We start from the raw sequence: 22266 nt of genomic DNA, 5'->3' as shown, positions 1-22266 counted from the left end.
CCTCCCCACCCAGTAGCTCTTCAGGCCTGGCTGTGGGGCTGCCTACCTTGCTCAGATCGAGAAGCATCACTGCCACATAACAAGAAAGTTCTTGTGAGACACGCCCTTGCAGGTGGCCCTGGGTGAGGTCCCATCCACAGCGAAGCTAGGAGCTTGTCATCTTTGACAGGGGAATGGAACAAGCACACACTCATCTGGAGGAAAAGTATGGAGCTGGCCAGTCCTGGCATCATCCAGGGGAAGCCTTGTGCCCTCGGGGGGCATGAATCCTCACTCTCCTCCAGTGAGTGCTGATGAGGTCACTGAGCACACGTCAGGCACAAGCCTCTCGTGGGCATCATTCTGTTAGCTCATCCTTTGGATTCAGTCTGCAGTGTGGCCTGGCCCCTTATTTCCTCATCCCTCCTCCTCTTGTCCTCTGTACAAGCCCTTGACCTCTGTTGCTGTTCTCACCCATTGGTTTTCTCTTCTTTGGGAAGCTGGGTGGTGCTGACTGGGGAGACCCGTTAGGATGAGCAGATTGCAGATCATGCGCCTCCCCATTCCCTCTGAGCTTTCATTCTTCTGTTGCTTAGAGAGGCCACTCAGTCCATCAGGAAGAGACTGAGATGGTCTAGGCCACTTTATCTCTCTGGGCCTCAGTTTGCTCATCTGTAGAATGGGAAGGTTGGGCCAGACAAGTCCTAAATCCCTCCCAGCTGTAACATTCTGTGGGAATCTGTGAGGTTGGTTTGCTGTAGACTTCCTAGGCTCCACTGTTTCCAAGAGAGAGAAAAGATGACATCCGGACAGTGGGGGGTGCAATGCAGAGCTGCCTCCACTCCAGGAAGGAACCTAGGCAGTTTCTGTGGAGCTGGAATCTCCCTTATTCTGGATTGTTAAGAAAAGGACCAGGGGTGCATCAGCTCCATACAAAAGGTTCTGCCTTCACCCAGTAAGAAGGCAGGTGCAGTATCTACTTCCTGGCTGAAAAGCAGGAGTCACAGTTACACTTCTTTGTGTTCTGTATATTAAGATGCTTTTCTTTCTCCTTTTAGACCAGTCTGCTTAATTCTAAATGAAGTTCCATTCATGTCAGTCTGGTTCTTACTTGTATCGACGTTCAGGTGAGTCAGACAGGCCTTCGTACACAGTCTTTCATTGTCAGCCACTCGACCTTTCTTGCTTCCTTGCTTCCCTCGAGGCTTGCCCATCGAGTTTCACGTGGCTGTGTATGGCTCGTTTTCCTCCCCAGCATGCTTCCTCTTCTTCTGAAGGACCAGCTCGTGCTGGCCTCCCTCGGGACCACCTTGGGCTTTTCCGTGGCCTGTGCAGCTTCCTTTTCGATATTTGAAAACGTTTCTGAAGAAGAGCTGCAGTTAAAGTCATTTTCCATGTATGTTCAGAGGCACATCCCCGGCTTCAAGGTTCCTGCTAAAATGCTGAAAGCTTGGGTAAGTCACCTCATCGTCAAGGAACTGCCCTGTATCGCCCATCTCTGTAGAGGCAGCAGTGCTTTCCTGATCAGGACTAGGCATTCAGTGACCCAGAGTGCAGCCTTGCCCAAGGATAATCCGAGGCTTGTGCTTCCTGCTGACCAGCACGGCTCTGCACCTGTCCTAAGGGCCCCTGGGGCCCACTGTTAGGCCCACGTGAGGCTCTTTGGCCGTAAGTACAGAAATGCTACATCAATAAGCCTTTTGCTAGATGATTTTTTTTTTTTTTTGCTTTTTGGAGGGGCAGTTGGGGTTAAGTGACTTACCCAAGGTCACATGGCTAGTAAGTGTTATGTGTCTGAGGCCAGATTTGAACTCAGGTCCTCCTGACTCCAGGGCCAGTGCTCTATTCACCTAGCTGTCCCAGCTAGATGCTTTTTAAAATATTTCCTTATTGGGGGCAGCTAGGTGGTGCAGTGAATACAGCACCGGCCCTGGAGTCAGGAGGACCTGAGTTCAAATCCAGCCTCAGACCCTTAACACTTATTAGCCATGTGACCTTGGGCAAGTGACTTAACCCCAATTGCCCTGCCTTAAAAAAAATTCCTCATCACGGACTATGGTTAAAAATAAGGGCATTATTTGCATAATATAAAAAATGCTGGCATCACATAAGGTGCCTAACCAAAACAGTCAAGACTGTGCCTGTATAGTTTTTGCTCCAGAAAGTTTAAGAGAATATTTCTTCTAAACCAGAATTAATTCTTATTTCCTTTTATTTTCCCTGAAAGGTCAGTTCATTTGACAGGAATCTCTAGAGTACCTACTGTTTACTAAGTGTCATTCTGGTGTGGGGGAGGGAGCATACAAAGAGGAATCAGAGGACCTCCCTCAGCTAATTTACAGTCTAGTAAGGGAGATGAAAAAATGGGCCCACGCGAAGAGCCATGATGACAACACCCATTTAAATCACACTATTAAGTTCTGCGAAAGTCTCTCCTTACCACGATCTTGGAAAGGAGGTGGTGCAAATTCTGTTATCCCCACTGTACAATAAACCTGCCCTTGGCCAGGGGCAAAGCCAGACCTCATGACTCCATTCCAGAGAACTTTCAACTGCCCCCTGGTGCTCTCCTAGTAAATGAGAAAGGTGACTTGGGGCTAAGGTGATCATGGACACCTTAACTTAAAGGACAGGTGCCTAAGCAGCGTGGTTTGTTAAAATGCCCTTAACACACTCAGAAGGCAGAGCGTCCAACGAAGTAGGGTTTCTTGGGGGGTGGCCCTTGCTGAACATTGTCATGCCTACCTGATCTGATGTTTGTTGCTGAGGGGTCGAAGCCCAGTAGATAGAGGAGAGATGGGTATTCTGGTCTTCGACGTGACACTTCTCAGTGTAGACGTCCCACAAGTAGAAACTGGCATATGATCCTGAGGCACTGACCTGGTCCCCCCAGAAGAAGCTCTTCTGTCCAAGGAAGGCAGCACAGTCTCCCTGGGGTGTGCCCCAACACCCCATTTATGGCATGAAGCTTTCATTTTGGCTTCTCCATGCTCTGTAGACTGTCACCATGAAGGGTCCCGCCCTTCAGGAATTGGGTTTTCCTCCCCTTGGCATCTTCCCCTCTAGGGAGTCTCTTCCTCTTCCTGTTCCTTCATCTTTGCTGTCTCTCGTTCTTTCTCTCAGTGGTCATGTGCAGTGAGCTCTAAGCTGTTTCCTGCAGGACCAGTACATGCTGAGTGTTCATATATAGATTTGTTGAACTGAATTGATAATGAGCATTGGTGACATGAGCTGGCATCTAGTTATGTCACTGTCAGCTTGGCTATGTCAGTCACTTAGAAGTCACTGGGGTGCGTGGACGTGTGAAGGAGGGGACACCAGCTGTGAGATCTGGATCAGATCCGCCTTTTGTTCCAAGGGGACTGGTGGGAAAAATGCATGTGGCAATGTTACTGCAGCCTCTGTAACGCCGGGGCCCTCTGCTCAAACCTCTGCTTCTCCTTACAGTTCCTAGTCTCCATGACGATGATGAGCCTTCTGACCGTCACAAGCATTGCTGTGGAGCCGCCACCCACGCTGCCCGACCTCTTTCCTGTGCTTGTGTGTCTTGTTTCCTGTTTGCATTTTCTCTTTTTCTTGATCTACTTTAACATTATAATTCTCTGGGATCACGGAAATGGAAGAAACCAGAAGAAAATCAACTAATTGTCCTCAAGAAGAAGCAGCAGAGCCAGATAATTTTTAAAATGTGACTGTTGGTGAAATTTCAGGTTAACTTGTGCTGTCCAAAAGCAAAATTCTGTAGAGGATTATGTGTCTTAGAGCAGAGAGGCTGGGGAACACCAGAGGCAGCATGGCAGGAGGGGGAGGGCTGAAATCGGGAAGCTGGCTCCGCCATAGATGGCGGCCGGGTGAGCCAGGACATCACAGGTCTGGAGCTCTCCCCCCAGTGAAGTCCTGAGCTCAGACCCCCAAGGCCCCCAGATAGGGACCAAAGAACAACTGGCCTTCTTCCTTCCAGCTGTGCCTTAGCCGTGGCAAGAGAGGGTTTCATAAATAGTCATCGTGAGAAAGGCGCATGTGTGCTTCCTGATGGTTCCTTAAGGATGTTTCCTAGTTGTGTTTTGGGGTTGGCTGCACACATCCTGGAGTTTGATGGGATGAGATGGCCTTCTCTTTATCAAGAAGGCACTGAAATCCAGGTGAAGACCTGCTTTAGGAGTTGTGATGATCCCCAAAGAGCGTATGTGGACTTTCCCACAGATTTAGTTGGGTTCGTCAAGCCTGAGTGGTTTTTAAACAGTCTTGGAAATCCAGCATTGGGTGATTTTAAAAAAATTAGGCGATATAAAAATGTTTGAAATTCGACGGTTTCTAAGTCCATCCATTCATTTGGACATTTGTGGCATGGGCATGCATTTGTTTTTACAAAGCTGAAAGACTTACCTACCTAGAGGGCTGATTTGCTTTGTGCATCTAGAAGTTAATTCTTCCCAATTTAAATCCAGGCTCCACAGTTCTTGTCCCTTCTACATGGGGTTCTGCAGTCTACTTCAGTGGTTATCCCCAGTGTTTCGTGCCTCATGCGACACAGTGAATTCTGCCAAGGCCACTCCAGTAATAACTAGGCCTCAGTATCGCACTTCATGTTAACATGACCCCCTAATAAGGCAGAATGAGGCTCCCCTTGCCAAAGCCCATTCCTACCAAGGAATCTCAGTATAAAGGTTGTATCTTCTCCATGTCTTAACCTCTGCCATAGTATTTCTGTTGTACCTTGTGATAAAAAATAAAGCAAATCATGTCATTGGTAGTACTTTTAAAGAGTGAATTCTTAGTGCGCTAGAAATGAAAATGTGTTAGTAAAGAGCTTACAGGTCACCCCTGATGGCATTTTCAACGGCGGCTCTGGAGAGTGGCCAGCTGAGACCGCGTGACCAGCTTGTGGGTGTGAAGCCCCAGGGTGGGCAAGTCAGAAATCATGAAGTGTTTCTTTCTTAGAGCAAACGTGCACAAAGACTGAGGGCGAGTCAGCATCGACGAGCAGCCTTGAATCCTTGCCGCATCAGCAGGATCCCTACTCCCCATCCATGGCCACCATCCGTAATCACTGCCCGCATGTCAGCAGCGGGGCTGACTAGGAGAGCCTTACGGGGAGGGCGTTTAGCACTGTGTTTGTATTTAATGCATGAGAGAGATTGGAAAAAGATTCACCAGACAATGATACAAATTATGAGAAATTTCAAGGTTTATTTGTAGCTGTTTTATATACAAATTGGAATAGAAAATATTTAACAGCTTCATTATCACCTGAGTGATGATGAGTGAGTCAGAAGGCTTACCTCCCAGAGAGTTTTCTCCATGTCTGCCATGAATTCTTTAATATCTTCTGGCATAGTAAACATGAAGGTTTTTACCGGACAACTGAAAAATTGATGCAATGATTTGAATAATTCAAGTTGAAAGCAGCTTTCACTTAAATTAACCCTCTGGACTTCTCGGGTCAGAGTAGTTGAGGGCATTTTGGTTCTCCATGCATTATACTTTTTATGTGTTGACACAATGACCAAGCTCTTTTTTTTTTTCTTTTTGGAGGGGGGAAGGCAGGGCAGTTTGGGTTAAGTGACTTTCCCAAGGTCACACAGCTAGTAAGTGTTGAGTGTCTGAGGCCTGATTTGAACTCAGGTCCTCCTGACTCCGGGGCCAGTGCTTTATTCACTGTGCCACCTAGCGGCCCCAATGACCAAGCTCTTTGTCAGGTGCCATACTTGATATAAGGGAGATGCAAAGACAAGGCACCATCTAACCCACAAGCTTGATGACTAAAAATACTAAATTTCTCCTTTTAAGTAGTTCCTGTGGAATGGACATGAGGCATGTAGAAGATGGGATCACTGGTACAGGCCCACAGAACGGGTCACCAGGTCACAGTTCCTAAGGACTCACAAGTACAGGGGCTTCAGTGGACTGCAGAAGTGATGCTGTTTTCTTTCCTTGGTGTGAAGTACAATGGATGAACCTTTGCTCTGTAATTTAATGGTCCCTCTTTAGGGAGGGGCTGTTCATGAGAAGTGTCCTTATCCTTACCTCCAGTAAAGTTAGTTGTGTGCTCCCTACTCTTGTCCAGTAGAAGTTGTGGCCCTTTAAGGTGAGGGGGGGAAGCTTGGTGGCACATTCTGTCCAAATGACAAAGCATAACTGGAGGTGGGCTGCGAAGGCCCTGTGTGATGGGACAATGGCGGGAGGGAGCATGATGGCTTTGGATCTCAATCAGTCTCTTTTCTCTAAGAGTCATTTGGAGATCAGGACTGTGTGTTCCTTCCCCATATGAAAAGATGAGTTCGGTGGGCACATCTTTCTGCTTTTGTCCTTCATGTGGCCTCCAGCGGTGATAAAGCCCCCTGATCTCTGCTGGGCCAGACTGGGGAGTGGTGCAGGCCAGCTAGCCCACCCAGCTGTTAGAAGGAAAGCTTTGGATGGCCTAAGGTCAGACACACTGACCGACTGAAGAGCAGTGAGCGCCTGCTGACACAGCTTGAAGCAAGGTTATGTACCCCTTGGTTCCTGTTCAGTGCAAGCTGCTTCATATGCTGGGGATGGAGACCAAGGCCGTGCCAAGTGAATATATTAGGGCAGTCTTAAAATTTGGGAAACTTCCTGAAAGTAAGAGAAAAATCATCAGGTCCCTAGAGTGGGCACTTGAGGGTTATCGTGTCCTTGTCCCCTCAAGGAAGGCCCCAGCCTGGACCACCGCTTCATGAGCCTCATCTGCAGCTTGACTCACTCTGATTTTTCTACCTGCTCATCAGGAGTCTTGCCATTTCCCCTAGAATGTAAGCTCCCCAAGGCCCTCGAGGGACTACCTCATTTACTTGTATTTGTCCAGTGCCTGGCCCATAGCTCTAGTGGGTTAGTTGTCTGCCCTTTGTAGGAGATATTTTTTTATTTTTGTTTCATTAATTCACTTCAGATTTCTCTTTCTGGCAAATTTGTTGTGATCCTCACCCTTTAGGTGTTCTGTTTTAGGTATTTTCACATATTTCTCATACTGGCTTGGGTCTCTGACAGTGCTTAGTGAGGCTGGTGACCTTGCACAGCCCTCCCTCACCCACGTCAAAGTCATGTCATCATCTCCCTGATGTCCTGGTGCTTTTCGAGAATGAAGGACAAACACAGCAATAACAAATACAACTTGCTTTTACCAGACAGCTCCTGTGTCTAGAACACTGTTAGGCATCGGGGGAAGTCCTAGAATTCAGCAGATAGCCCCTACCCTAAAGGCACTTACAGTCTGGTACAGGTTAAGACACCAACTAAGATCATTGCAACACATGATCCTAGAGGATGATTGAGTGAGGCTGAGGAAATGCACAGTGGCAAATTTGAGAGCTGAGCGTCAGTTTTTTCATGGAAGTGTATTGGGCTTGGGCCGTCAAGGATTGGGGAATTTAACTGGCAGAGGGGCTGAGAGAATGCATTTCAGGCATCAGGCACAGCCCAGAGCAGAGGCATGAGAGTGAGATGTTCCCCTGAACCACAGTGGCCACTGTTGCAAAATGGTAAAAAAAAAAAAAAAAACTTCACGCAGCTAACGAATATCACATGTGCGTCACTGGAAATCACGGCACACTTTGTGTTTGTGGCCAGTCAAGCGAATGACCCTGGTGCTTCAGCTCAGGCCAAATCGCTGCCTCTAGTCAGGAAGAACTCGCTGTCCATTCCACTTGGGGAGCTACCATTATGAGGAAGTCTGTCCTTTTTTTGAAACTTTGCCCACTGCTCCCTTCCATCCCCTGCCTCCTGGGCCTCCAGCCCCTATTCCTATAACAGGCCTTCAGAAACTTGAACAAATCTGTGATGGCCCCCCCACCCCACCCCACCTTCCCCAGCCAAAACCACAGCTCTCTACCAGTCTTATGTGCCCCTTCTCTGGTCTCTTCAGTTAAAGTGTTTAAGAGTCCAGAATGGCAAACACTGTTATAGACAGAGTTGGACCAGGACAGAGTGGGAAGATCATTCCCTCCTTGTTCCTGGAAGCCACGTCTTGGTGCGGTCCAAGATTGCCTTGGTTTGTTTTGGGTTTTTTTGATGTTCACAGCACCTTGCTGATTCATACTGACCCCACAGTTCACTAAAAACTCAAGATCTTTAAATGTGTATCCATGTACATGCATTCTATGTATTATGTTATTTGTATTATTTCTAGTGAGATAACAGTAAATCACTTAGCACAGTGCCTGGCCCGTAGCAGGCACAAATGCTTATTCCCTTCCTCATATATACATTTATATGTACATATATACATACACATATATAAAGATTTAAGAAAAACCAAAAACTGGCACCTTGACAATAACATGAGTTAAGTAAAAAAAGGAGAGGATGGTTTTTGATACACAAAATGGGAAATTTGGCAAGCCCCTCTGGCCTTCTCCCCTTCAAAAACATACATGAGTTTGATGCTATCTGTCTCTTAATCTGGGAATAAGATTTAATTTGTGAAATTTAGTGCTTTTCAAAAACTGGAAAAAAATAGAATTCCATCAAGTATACTACTATGTGCTTTATTAAAACCTCCACATAAGAAAACTGTGCTTAAAGTATAAAAAAAAAAAAGTGCAACAGAATAATAAATCAGGATCCTTTTCCATACAAGCTTTCATAAAAGAGTCATGAAGAAATGTATTATTTACATTGAGATTATCTTCTGGTGTGTGTAGTATAGTTTAAATTAGATGCAAGAAATTTTATCTTGATGTGCACCTGCCTAGTTCCGTGAGCCATCCTGAGCTGGTATTTGCTAGGCAGATTGGTTTACAAACATTTCTTCTGTCCCTTTAAATATGACCAAACAGATGTCGAATTTGGTGTTCTTACTGAATGCATTTCTTCCTAATGCCTGTGGGACAGAAAAGATGATGATTAAGTCATCAGGCGTTAGCTTCTAAATTAACATATGCATACCACACTTGAGCTAAGAAATGATCAAGTACCCATTTCCAGATATTAAAAATAGCATTTACAAGCCAGCAAGAGTATTTAAAGGATTGGTTTTGCAACTCAACATTTTTCTCATACCTTTGAAAATTCAATTCTGGCCAGATACTTGCAACTTCATAGCCATTTGCTTAGGTTTGAGTCAGCTATGCAATATCTGTGAGCCCAATCATAAAATACTTTTGCTTAATTAGGAGCAGTCAACATTTTTCTTCTGACATGGCACTCTTCACCTTATGTTGACTGGACAAAAGCCTGAACAAACATGGATCTTGAAGCAAAGACCTCTGACGGTTTTAAATCCTGGAGTCATCAACTAAAAACACCAACCCAATGAGCCCCTTGAGTGGAAGCACGGACACTACCAGCAGGTGCTTTGGCTGATGGCTATCTAGTCACCCGTTTATCCAAGTCACTGACTCCTTGGTGACAGGGCTTCTTGTGGATGTAGCCCAGAGAACCTGCTGCTAATGGTGACCTTGGAAAAAAGAGGGGATGACAAAGGAGAGGAACCACTGTTCTCAAGAGGATTGCAAACTCAATCTTGTGAAAGACTGCACCAGATCACCAATAAGAGAAAGGCAAATCAAAACAACGTTCAGGTTCAGGTTAAACTATCAAGGACAAAGAGATAGGGAAAACACATTCTGGAAAGCACTTTGAAATCATGCTGACAGAGAGCCTACAGTGTCTGCAGTCTTTGACCTGGAGATCCTGCCACTAGGCATATGCCCAAGGGGTCAAAGAAGAGAAGGTCCATATATACGGAAAAACTCAGAAAAGCACTTTTTGTGGTTGCAAAAAATTGGACACAAAGTAGGCACCCCCGACTGAGGAAGAGCTAGACAAGCTGAGGTACAGGAAGGTGATACTGGCATAAGGAATGACCAACGTGAAAAATTTAGAGAAATCTCAGGATGCTTAAATAAAGTAATATACAGTGAAGGCAGCCCCTGTGAGGTGCCAGGTACTGTGCTAAGCACCGGGAATACAACGGAAGGCAGTTGGGGGTGGTCCCAGAAGGAAGGCACTAAGATTAAGGAGGACTGGGAGAGCTTGTGGCAGAAGGTGAGATTCTAGCTGAGCCTCAAGGGACAAACCATGAGGTAGAGATGAAGAGGGGGGGTGTTCATGAAACTGGATTGACTAAATCCACTACAAATTTCTCAACTGGGTCCTCATTGCTGCAAGGTGTCTTTTTACTCTTTTCTGATCAACTTTCTCTCCCACTCACACCAGCTCTTCCAGACCTTTTTATCCCTTCTAGAACATTGCAGAATTTCCTCTACACTCTCAACCTCAGCTAAGAACCTATTTCACATTTTACTGAAAAAAAAGTTGAGGCTAATGTAAAGTTACAAGACAACTGCAAAAGACTCATGATTGAAAAGAGATCTCCACATCCAGGGAAAGAGAAGTGGAGTCTGAACGCAGACTGAAACAAACGACTTGCCCTGTTTCTTTTTCGTGTTTTGTTTTGTTTCCTCTTTCCCACTGATCATTCCATCGGTTATAATCCGTCTTTACAACCTAATGATTAATGTGAAGATTTTGTAGATCCTACATTCGAGTGCATGCCATCATGATGGGGGGGGGGTAGAGGGAGGGGGAGAAAATTTGAAACTCAAGGGACTCTGGAACTGAATGTTGCAAAATAAAAATAAACAAATTATTTTTTTTTAATTGAGGCTATTCATGCAGAGCTTTTCTCCCTTCCTCAATGCCTATCATCCAGATGCCACTATTTCCTCCTTCACTTCTGTCTCACATGAAGAGCTGACCCTCTTCTTTCCCTAGGCTAAGCCCTCTATGTGCACAAGGGATCTCATTCCATCCCATCTCTGCTGGCAGATGGCCCCCTCAATTATCTGTAATTTCTCTATTGGCTGCTCCCATCCTTAAAGAAAAACACAAACCAGCCCTTCATCCCTATCATCCCATATGATGCCTTTTTGTGACTAAACTCGTTGAGAAGGTTGTCTACCACAGCTGCCTCCCCTGCCTTTTCCTTCACTATCTTTTTTTTTTCTTTAAAGCAATCGGGGTTAAGCGCTCTTACTCACTGTACCACCTGGCCACCCCTAAGCAATCAGGGTTAAGTAACTTGCAGAAGGTTACACGGCCAGGTGTTTTGTGTGGGTGTTAAGTATCCGAGGCCGGAACCAAACCCAGGTCTCCCGACGGGGCAGGCGCTCTTACTCACTGCACCACCTGGCTGCCCCCTTCACTATCTCCCTAACGCTCTACAGTCTGGCTTCTTACCACATTATTGTTTTTCCAAAGTTACTAGTGATCTTTTCATTGCCAAGTCTAATAGCCTTTTCTCAGTCTTCCTTTTCCTTGACACCATCATTCTCTTCTCAATGACTCCCTTCTCTCCAGTTTCGTGACACCGCTCTATCCTGGCCCTCCTCCTACACATCTTACTGCTTCTACGTCTTCTCTGCTGGACCCTCTTTTCTTTGTTTTCTTTTCCCCCATCTATACTATTTCACATGGTAATCTCCTCAACCCCCATGGATTCCATAGTCATCTCTATGCTGATAATTCTTGGATCTCCTCATCCAGCCCTAATCTCCAGTCTCTCATCTCCAATTGCCAATTAGACATCTAAAACTAAACAGCTTTCCTCCTAAACCCTCTGCTCTTTGCTAACTTTGCTACTACTGTCCCAGGTTTCAGATTCTCCAAACATGAAATAAAATCACACCTGGGTTTTATGTCCTGAAGGTCAGTCTAATGTGATATGCCTTTAGGAAAGCTGTCCTACACTTTGCTGATCACTGATTCCTTTGTGTACATTCATTTACAATCCACACTTTTATAGAATTTGGTCACACAATTGAGGCTGTGGAATAGTTTTTAGTTCTGTTTCAGGGCCATCCTATTGCCTCCAGGATCAAATATAAAGTCCCATTTGGCTTTTAAATCCCTTCCTAAACTTATACCTTATATATACTCTCCATTATGGCTCCCCCAGTGACTGACCTCTGCTATTCCCATCTCCTGGTCCTGCATTTTCAGGGCCAACCCCCTCATGCTTGGAATTATCTCCCTCCTCATCTCTACCTGTTGGCCCTTCCTGGCTTCAAGTCCCAGTTAAAATTCCACCTTCTACTAGAAGCTTCTCCCAATTTCTCTTCATGCCAGCATCTTCTTATTGTGGCTAGAGCTTGTCTAGATACATGTTTGCCTGCTGTTTCCCCCTAGCAGACTGTAAGTCCCATTTGCCATTCTTTGCGTCCCTAGTGCTCCCTGGCACATTGTAGGTTTAACTGAGATACTTCTCCCTCTTCTTTATTGTTCAGAGGCTTCTGATGGTGGATCCAGCAGCTTCTCAGGATCCTGGTATGTCACTCACGTGGGTCTGGTAACCGAAATTCATCAGGCAAACGCAGCATGTATCATGGTTTCATCAAGAACAGGTCACATAGACACCGTTGGCACAGACTTCAGCAAAGCATTGACCAAGATGGGAGGACACATGGCATGCCAACAATTTGTGTAAGGAGGGTCTGGGGCAGGAGCAGCCCATGGTCTTGAGAGGCATCAGAAAGTTAACACAATCCTGCGCTGCATCATAGAAGCTGTGCCACAAACAAAGGTTGAATTCCAAGGAGGCCCCACCTTGCTTATGTTGGGAGTAAAGTGTTAAGATGCAGGTGTCCTGTTTCAGAGTGGACACCAAGTGACCAGGATGGGGGGGAGCCTGGTCCCGTGTCGCACAAGGAACACCCAAAGCAGCTGTCTGTCTTTGACCTGCAGAAGGACAAAGGAGGAGGAATGACTGCAGACCCCAAATATCTGAAAGGCTGTCAGGTAGAAGAGAGACCAGGCAAGTCTGATGCCACAAGCAGATGTAGGCTCCGTGTAAGGAACCATTTCCAGCTCATCAGCACTAATTAAAAATGGAATGGGCTGCCTCAGATGAATCCTGGAGGCCCCCGGGGCCATTAGGGATACAATAACCCTAATTCTTGGTTCTGGAAGATTCCAAGCTAATTCCACGTGAATTTCATAGCACATGAAGACAAGTGATGCAGTATGGTGTAAGGAAGAGAAACACTGGCCTCAAGAAGACGTGGTCCTGCCTCTAACACATCCTGGCTGTGACTCCGGTCTAGAGGTCTGGCTTCTTAGCGCTGCAGGCAGCTCTGCAGAGAATGACCTGGTCTACACTAGTCAAAGTTCTTTCCTTATGGGGAGCTTCATATACCAAGAAAGTCACAGGCCCAGGCCCTCTCTCTGTCCTACCATGATACAACCCTCCCTGAAGACAAGATGGTGACAAAGAGTCCTCCTTTGGGAATTGAGCCTCAGACTAGAACAGTGTGCTGGCTGGTGATGGCCCATCTGACTTCACTGCTCTGGCCTCATTAGGAGTCCACGAAGACGGAGATGACAGCCCCCTTGAACCTGCCCAGCAGGGCCCCGATCAGGAATGGGTGGTGCTTAGCTAGGCACCCCACACTAGGCAGGACACCACACATTATCTGATCTTGTCTTAAGTTTTGCCTTTTCCTTTAGAGAGAGATCTGTGTAGAGTCAGGGTTTGGTTAATGGCCCTCTACGGTGCACTGAAGTAACCGAAGTTGGACTCATCAGAATAGACATTTCTCTGCACCCGTGAACTTAAAAAAAATCATTTTAATATCTATTTAAATGTAACTGTTTTGTTTGTAATTCTAGACTGTATTTTATGCATTTAAATAGAGTGTTCTGAGAAGGGGTCCATATACATCACCAAGCTGCATACACACAAAAAAGGATAAGAAACCCAGCTCCATGTGGAGGTCACAGAAATTACTTTCTAAGAAAACTTCCATTTCCTGTAACTTACTTTACAAACATTTTCAGTGACATTAATCTTTCTATTTAGAGGCAGATATTTCAATGCCACATTAACAAGTGTTGCTGAATTTTGCTTCGATACCGTATTGTCATGCTGTCTCTTTGGGGAGGCCAGAACAGGTCTCGTTGGCTCCCCTCACAGCACTGTCTCTCATACCCCCTATGAATTAGCACAGGCTTTCTGTTCTGGCAACCTTGGGTAAGAATAAAGCACCATTCAGAGATGAGCTAAAGGATAAAAAGAGGTTCTTCATCAGCCAAACAATTTAATTATATGACTGAAACGGAGTGGATCACTACTGGGGGCTCAGCTCCCATACAAGTACAAGGCATTAGGCGATAGCAGCCTTTGCTTCATCTTCTTGCTATGTTTCTGATAGGACATTAAAGGCCACCTTCAAGCCCTCTTTGGCCAGCCTGCTGGATGGAGAGCTTGCTTGCAACCCATGACCTGGCAGCCCTGGGCCAGCTGCTCACAACTAAGACCTGTTACAATTCAATTGCCCCTTTGTTCATGAGAAAATTGCCATCTCTTAAACTGGATGGTATTTTTCAAGGATGTTTTTTCTGTCTCTGCCTGACACTTGCTCCTACCATAATTTCTTACATAGACCTCAACAGAATAGCACTAGCTCAATTAAAAGACAATAACCTATATTTTCTAACAGAAAATAAAGATAAGCAGTATAAGCAATTTTCCCATTTAAGCCAAAAACAAAGAGATTTTGTAGAATTTAGCCACAAAAGCAAAATGTTACCTTAGTTAATAATGGATTTGAGGAATTCATAGCTGTTGGGATGACCAAAATCTGTGGGGGGGGGGGGGGAATTTAAAGTGATTTTACAATGACTCGTCAAAAACTAGAAGTAAATATTTCTAATTAAATCAAAGTACAGTAAAAATAAATAAGCATTTATTAAGTGCCTACTAAAGTCTACGCACTGTGCCAAGTGCTAGGGATACAAAGGAATGCCCAAACAATCCCTGCCTCAAGGAGAGACAATGTGCCAACAAGTACATCTACGCACAGGAGAGAGCTGTGAGAGGGAACAAGGAACTGGCAGGAGGGGAATCAGGACAGGCTTCCTGGAGGAGGCAGGCTGTCACCTGGGAATTGGAGGAAGCCAAAGGGGGAGCTGGGAGGAAGGCAGACAGACACCAATTATTAGCAGGATTTTTGTTTTTGAAAACTTGGAGTTGGTTGGTTATCGCTGGAGGCTCACCTGAGCAGGGCTGGGAGGGTCCACCCAAACCCAGCCCACTTTCTTCTATGAGAAGACTTTCCTCAAATTCCCAGCCCTCCCCCAGTTCCTCCATCACCCCTCTGGTGATTAGCCAGGCTGACCCATTAATAATTGCCTACGGTGTGGCTGGTGCACAAGACACAAAGATGAAATCTCAAGATCATTCTTGTAAACTTACAACCCGGGAGAGGAAAGCACAGGTGCACCTAAGCCGGGGTAAAATGTACAAAAAGTAAGGACAGCGTCATATTGGGGAAATCAGGAAGGTCTTACATGGGAGGTGTCACCTGAGCTGACTCTGAAGGACAAAAGGTGGCTGAGGTGAAGGGATGGGGTATCCCCCGGACATCATGCATGGGAGGCAGCCAGAAGTTTGCCTCCACCCATGGAGTGGGTGAGGGAGGGATGAAGACAGGCCAGCATCAGGCAGGGAATAAAAGGCTCTGCTCACCCCAATGGCCACGAAGGGCCTCTGGCTGGAGCAGAGTTAATGCCACATGGGTGGAGAAGCCTGGGGGCAGAAGTGCTGGTGCTTTGAGTTTTGAGAAGGTATCAAGTAGAAGTGGGACAAGCTGATGCCTTTGGCTCCAGGAAAGAATTAGAAGCAATGGGCAGAGTATAAAGAGTCAAGTCAGGTTTGATCTAAGGAACAGGGGAGGGATGGGCACTGGCTCCAGAGTGAAGGAAGCTCCCCACCTGATCCACAGCCAAGGGCTTTCAAGCAGGTGCCAGGGCATGCAGCGAGTGCTAAGGGACAAAACTGTCCATCCTGCCCGAGACAAGATGTGAACATGGACCTCAATGGCTCTCCACCCACTACGCCACACTGCCTCCTCTCCTGGGAGCTCTCCAAGCACAGGCCAGATGCTTGTGGTGATGGAGAAAGGAGTCCAAGCTGGGGCTGGTCCAGATGGCTGCTGAGGTCACTTCCAAACTCTGATTCTGGATGTCCAACAGCACCCCACCCACTGGGGCAGACACTGCAGAAAGACACCAGGCTGGCCCTGAGCTGAGCTACAGGTGGAGGCCTTAGGGAGTGTGTGCAACAAGGCTGAAGATCCCACGCTGCTCCTTGAAATAAAAACCCATCTTTCAAACCTTGGGCTTCTTCTGGCTCTGCCCTAGGGTGGTGAATAATAAAGTATCACCATGCCCAGTGAGGACACATACAGGTGACTCCCAGGGCGATGGGAAGGCCTGTCATGCAGCCCAATGATGGATTAAGAAGAGGGGCAGAAGACACCCAGGAAAGAAGGCCTGCGGCAGGATGACAGACAAACAGCCCCAGCACAGACTGGTATCTACATATCTTGAGGATCATCTCTGGAGGACAAGAGTCACGGGGCATGGGACGGCCTGGTGGGCGAGATTTCCACGGAAAGAAAGGAGAACCCACTTTGATGAGCTCACAGATCCAGCAAGGCCTGGAAGGATTAGTGAACTGTTCTGAGTTATCCAGCCCTGCCTATGGCGTCCACAGCTCAAGTCCTGTCTTCCAGGAAGCCTGTCCCGATTCCCCTTAGTCCCAGTTCCTCCTTCCCTCTCATGGCTCTGAAAGCTTCCAGAGGGCTAATGGAAGTAAAGAGGGAAGGCGTGTAATCATTTTACATGTTAAGGACAACAGTGGGCCTACAGTAAGAAACCATCCAAGGCCAGGAAGCTACTATTATACCAGATCCTAAAGTAACTCAGAGAATATCTTAAATGCAATCAACAGCACTAAGGTCATAAGTTGTCAGCATACACAGATGCTCCTTGAAATGAAATAAATTATTTTTATCACACTGGCGAAGAATGGAAGTGCTGGTAAGAATTTTTGCAAACTCATATATTTTTATAACTCATGAGCTTGTTTTAAATACAAAAGACCATCTGAAATGGGCTGTTTATATTTTAGATTATATACCAGAACCCTGCTGCTTCAGGCAGCTTCTGTTACATCGAAGATGTTCCATAATCATTTAAAAATATAATAAAAATCAATGTCATAATTAGTCTTTCACATTTTGGAGGGTTTAGATTTCATTCTACACCTGAAGTGAGAAAATATGCTTTTTAAGTATTACAGAAACAACTTTTGGGTTGATTCAGCCTGAGGAAGATTTTAATTTAATGATTTAATAAATCTTATCTTAGCTTACTTCCTAATTGAACCATGGGTGGAATGACTAACTGGCATGGTTATACCTTGCCTGGACAGAGCTTTGTAATGGGACTGATGGTTAGCTAAAAATGGTTCTGCATAATTATAGCAAAATGTTCTTCCTATAGTTATTTAGAAATTTCAATTATGGTGAAGGTAGAAGACGCCTCCCAAAAGCTGGGATCAACAATGACATAAACACAGGCATCCTCAGAGTTGTGTCTCTACATTCTACTACATTATGGCTGAATCTAATCTCAAAGTGACTCGTGAAAATTCTGATTTTCTTCTGGATTGTTCCCCCTCCCTTATGATTTGAATAAAAACAAATTTTGTTCTTCAGCATGAGGCCTGAAGTCAATCCGATGTCTTCTCCATTCCCCTTCCTACTATTAATTACTATGCAATCCACTGGTTTAATTCTATACCTTTTATAGATGTGTAAACCACAAATTCCCAAAACTTGTCTAATCTTTTAAGTTGTTTTTTTTTTGGGGGGGGGGGGAGGACAGCAGAAGGACAAGTTTCAGTGCTCTCTAACATTTACAGAGCTAAAACAGGAAAAAAATGTTCACCTGGCGGGTGACATAAAACCAATCTTCTTCTAAATGTAGCAGAATAATTTTCTCCACCTCAAGCACAGTTAAAGCCTTCGGTCTATTCATTACTGTCTTTTTATAGTATTTTTATTTAATAAAACCTATTAAGACTACCATACAAATCTCTTTACTTATGCTTTTATCTTTTAACTGATCAATTTTTATATTGCTGACATCCCTTCTTGCACATCTGCTCATTTAAACATTCATAGTATCTGAGATATGTCTCCGGAGAAAATGTCGGTAAAATTTGTTAGAGCTGGCAAATGTGTGCGAGTCAGTGATAGCACATGACGAAAGGCTTCTCACAGAATCAAATTTGTTTCTGTAGTAAGCAGAACTGTTTAAATGTTATTTATTTTTATGTTTCAAAGAAAATATATTGTGAAGTGCTGCATTGATTTAATACGCACCAATGTCTGTGTACACGCTGGAGAAGGAGAATTTATGAAAGCTTTGCACAAGCCCTTTAATTGAATTTTCCAAATCTCTCACCACACACAAATAATCAATACCTTCTGCAGAGAAAACCAGTCAGAATTATTACGGTCTTTCTTTTTCATTTTGTTGTCATCAGCACAACCTGAGCACCTGGATGGCTGCAATGTCTGAGGAGCACTTTGTTCAGACCTCTCCTACACATAATTGGTGCTAAGTGAGTCCAGCCCGACAGCACTTCTCAAAATTATTTACTCATTATTTAAATGATCAAATGACGTTCCCTTTTAGAACAAGAAATTGTGAACACAGTAGAAATTATTGAGTAGCCCCTGAATATTAATGGACCAGTTTAAGATTTCATTAAACCCCTGGGTAAGATGAAAGTAGTCATTTTTTAAATAATCTGTACATCTGCTACAAAAACATTGGTAAACAGAGGACAAAAATCGGAAGCCTAACAATCGTTTCTCTGGAGGTCTGGCTGAGGCTGGCAGATGTACATGAATGTATACTGAAGGGTCAGAAAAGGAAGACTTTCATTCCTCTTTTCCAAGAACACTGGATGTAATAGCATTAGAGCAGGATATTTTTTGTTGTTATTCCCCTAAAATTCATCTTTAAAACTTCAAAACAAGGCTTTTTTCAACTGAAGTGCATCTTTGGAAAAAGATGTAGACTAATGTACACATAAAAAAGAAACAAAGAGTCATCTTATGGGAATAAAAGTGTGTGGCTTAGAGGCTGATTTTTTTTCCCCAAGGAAGGCTCTGAGTGGGAGAGAGAATCACATTTTTAAGTGAAAAGAAAAAAAAAACCTACTCTAGTGGGTAGTGGAAAGAAAAGGCAATATTCAATCTACAATATAGTCTGAGAATAATGGAAGAATTTGGTCATTTAAAAATCCTTCAACCAAGCCTCCCTTTGCAATGTAAAAAGAACACAGCAGACTGTAAAAAAAAAAACATCAAAATTCTGGTTCAGACAAATTTTTTTCAAGCCTAGATGTAGAAATTCTGAAATATTTTCTATAGTACATAGCTGAAAAAGTCAGCTTTTTTGGAATATTGTTTGCTATCAGCACACAAAGTTCGGCTTACATTTTCATTTAAAATATGCATAACCTAACCTACACATTTCTCCTCAGAACAGATAAAATGTGTTTTAGACTGAAGCTCATGGTCTAGATTTCATCTCTTGGCAAATGCTGTGCAGTCTGCTTACACTCTAATCAAAAACATTTTGTTTACTCTGAGTGCTAGTCCTGGACAAACAATGAAGCTATTTTTTTATGTCTGTAACAAAAAATGAATACACCAGATGCTGAAGAATGCTGCCCATTGACTAAGGAATGTTTTGTATCGAGTTGTTTTAAGCAGAGGCTGTTTATGTAAAGTAAATAAATTTCATGCCTTACCATGTGATGAGAATGTGACATTCCATCTGTATCAAACCACAGAACAGGCCTAGGTTTTAAATCTTCAGCATAACTAATTAAAAATAATTATGAAAATCCACATCCAAATCCAATAGTCAAAGAATCTTTCATTCCACTGTTTACCAAATGGCCACAAAGTTAACATTCTTAAGGAATGTGAAGTCAGGAGTACTTCCTACTGTATTTTATAAAAACAAAGAAATAACCCTTCTTTGATGCAAGTTTCTATTTGGAAACGAAATCCCTTCTGTTCTGTACACCCCGCATGCATCCCCAGTTCTCACAAAACCGAATTCATTTGATTATATTTCTTCACACCATAAGAAGATTCACATTCCCTCTGCCCAATGTACATACTTCATTCGTATGAACTAGGAAGTATCTACTTATCTGAAACAATGCTCTCATTTTCATAATGTTTTTCTTATTGCTGATGTGAGAGATACAACCCCCACCGAACAGAACAAGATCAGTAATGAAATGGATAAGTCAATGACATAAAACCCCAAAGCTGAGGGCCCAGGGCAGGAATTCTCCTGACGCTCCTGATTCTGTAAATATTTTACAAGTTCTCTTCAGAAGCCCATGAAAACTCTACCCTTGTTGGATAGTCTTTGAACAGTAAAAATAATTATGTATTTATTTGGGGCTTCACAATTATGTTAAATGGCAAAACCCAATATGTCTTGCTAAGTCCTTCTAATTTTTAAAATTCCTAATATTATCAAAACCCCAGGAATCAAAAGAATTAGCTGGCATTTCCCTATGTAGCTCCTGAAATCTTTAATGGTATAACAGAGAAAAGAGATACCAAAAAAAAAATGTAAAAAAAGAAAAAAGCTGGAAGTAAGTACCAACACGAGAATAAGCCAAGGCTGATCCTTCCTGAATCTGGGTTAAAACTCACTTAAAGGAAACCTCACCTACACTTCCTTCTTCAGATCTGCTGATGTCTGACACTGAGCACGGGTAAACAACAACCAAAATGGCGGCCCAGCTCCTCCTTCACTACCAACGACACAGAAAATCAAGCCAAAGAAGCAGAAAGCTCGGAAAGCACAGACTTCTTGCATCGCCTCTGGCGAGAGCACCATCCAGGAACACGAGAGAGTCACCCAGAGCATCTAATAAATGATCTGACATACTGGAAAAACAAGCTTTAACCCACCTGTCTGGGGCAGTGATTTTCAATAACTATCTAAAAATTGGGAGGCTGCAGACATCAACACAGGGAAAAGGAGGTATTTCTCTCTCAGAGCCCTGAAGGGGAAGCCTTTGGAATGATATTTGGATACACTTTCTCTTTGTTTGCTGTTGGCTTCAGTTCTCCTGTAGTATACAATGAATCCGTGCTGAGAAGTTTGTAATTACAACTCAGATCCCCAGATCTTTGCAATGTTTTAGGTAAAGGTGGGAGTGCGGGAAGAGAAGTTATTTATACATGTGAAAATGCCCTCCACAGATGCAGTGATCAGCAACTTAGAGGCTTAAAAAATATCCTCAGGGGAGTTGTGATCTGCCTCTGGTCACAAAATAGACAAGAACAAGGTGAGATCTGAGCCCAGAGCTTCCTGGCTCAAAGGCCAGCAGGCTGACAAATGAACAAACAGCACAGCTCTGCCTCGAGAAAAGAAACCACTCAGTTGGTGTGAGTGCTACCATCACTTAACTCACGAGCAAACAGGTTCAAGCTAATTGGAAACTGGCCCAGTTCATCAAAAACATCAAACCACAAAAAAATTAAACCAAGAAAAACCACGGGAGATTTTCTGAGACAGCAGGAACTGTGTAGACACTACTCAACTTTGTGTCTCCCATTGAGAAACGTTAAGGAGCAAGAGAGCTCAGCCGATGGACTCTGAGGACCCCTCTCTACTGGCCGATGACTGCCAAAGGCCGACAGACCAAGGCACTGGTGGCTCTGATGATCTGTCTGCTCGGTGTTCTATTTCTCAAAGGAAAAAGGCCCAATTGACACCATACACTCAAAACTGTGTTCAGATCACATAAGAAGGTGGCCTCAGGCCTCAGCATCTCTCCAGTTTCCCACATGAAGTTCACAGCCTTTCCCAAGACACCCAACTCCAACGGACTCAGTGGGGAATGACTTTCCCCTCTGAATCAACCCATCAGGGGGCGCTATCATACACGAGAGAGAACAATAAATACTCTTACCTCTTGGGAAATGTTTTAATGTTTTCTTTTTGAGCTGTTCCTGTTTTCTTACTTTCATCACTGAAAAATAAAAATCATCTTTCAAAGTTAATACTCACCAGCTTTCAGGTACTCCTACGCAGAAAGAGCAGCTTTTTCAGGAAAAGAAAGAAAAATCACACAGAACTGCAGGCATGAGATTGTGTAGCCTTAACATACACAACTTCAGGTTTTCCTAAACTAAGTTAGCCTGGGACCCGTCGGGGCTTGGAACATACTGAGAAGCCCAGACATGGGAGACATGGTCTGGGGGATTGGTTTGGAATCCTACTTGGATGAAGAGGAGCTGGGAGGCCTTTGGAACAAAAAGAAGAAATTAAGACTGTTTGCACACTGCAAAACTTCACATGACACAGCTATTTCTAATAGCTACATATCTGATATTTCAGATAAAAAAAAAATCACTAGCACCGAAATTCTTT

At 44.3% G+C, this 22266-nt stretch overlaps 2 protein-coding genes across 5 annotated transcripts in view; one reads left to right on the top strand and one right to left on the bottom strand.

Moving 5' to 3' along the window:
* Window positions 1-4732, top strand: part of LOC138165272 (dolichyl pyrophosphate Man9GlcNAc2 alpha-1,3-glucosyltransferase-like) — a 49460-nt gene extending 44728 nt beyond the window's left edge. Inside the window, exons 13-15 of the mRNA XM_069093417.1 lie at window positions 1038-1106; window positions 1235-1433; window positions 3427-4732. Of these exons, the coding sequence (XP_068949518.1) occupies window positions 1038-1106; window positions 1235-1433; window positions 3427-3624 (466 nt within the window). The 3' untranslated portion in view covers window positions 3625-4732. The remainder of the gene's footprint in view (window positions 1-1037; window positions 1107-1234; window positions 1434-3426) is intronic.
* Window positions 4733-8457: 3725 nt separating this feature from the next.
* The window catches only part of LOC138165273 (centromere protein R-like), a 55504-nt gene continuing 41695 nt past the window's right edge, over window positions 8458-22266 (bottom strand). For 3 of the 4 annotated variants that reach the window (XM_069093418.1, XM_069093421.1, XM_069093422.1), the window contains 3 exons: window positions 21806-21865; window positions 14526-14576; window positions 8458-8818 (listed from right to left, as the gene is read on the bottom strand). In XM_069093418.1, the coding sequence (XP_068949519.1) occupies window positions 14527-14576; window positions 21806-21865 (110 nt within the window). In that variant the 3' untranslated portion in view covers window positions 8458-8818; window position 14526. The remainder of the gene's footprint in view (window positions 8819-14525; window positions 14577-21805; window positions 21866-22266) is intronic. The other variant, XM_069093419.1, reaches the window with a different exon arrangement.

The sequence above is a fragment of the Petaurus breviceps genome, unplaced genomic scaffold, assembly GCF_028583685.1.
Source record: "Petaurus breviceps papuanus isolate PSGF00001 unplaced genomic scaffold, PetGlider_PUasm1.0 208, whole genome shotgun sequence".
Lineage (NCBI taxonomy): Eukaryota > Metazoa > Chordata > Mammalia > Diprotodontia > Petauridae > Petaurus > Petaurus breviceps.
The sequence above is the reverse complement of the archived record's forward strand: the minus strand, read 5'-3'. Positions and strand labels throughout refer to the sequence as shown.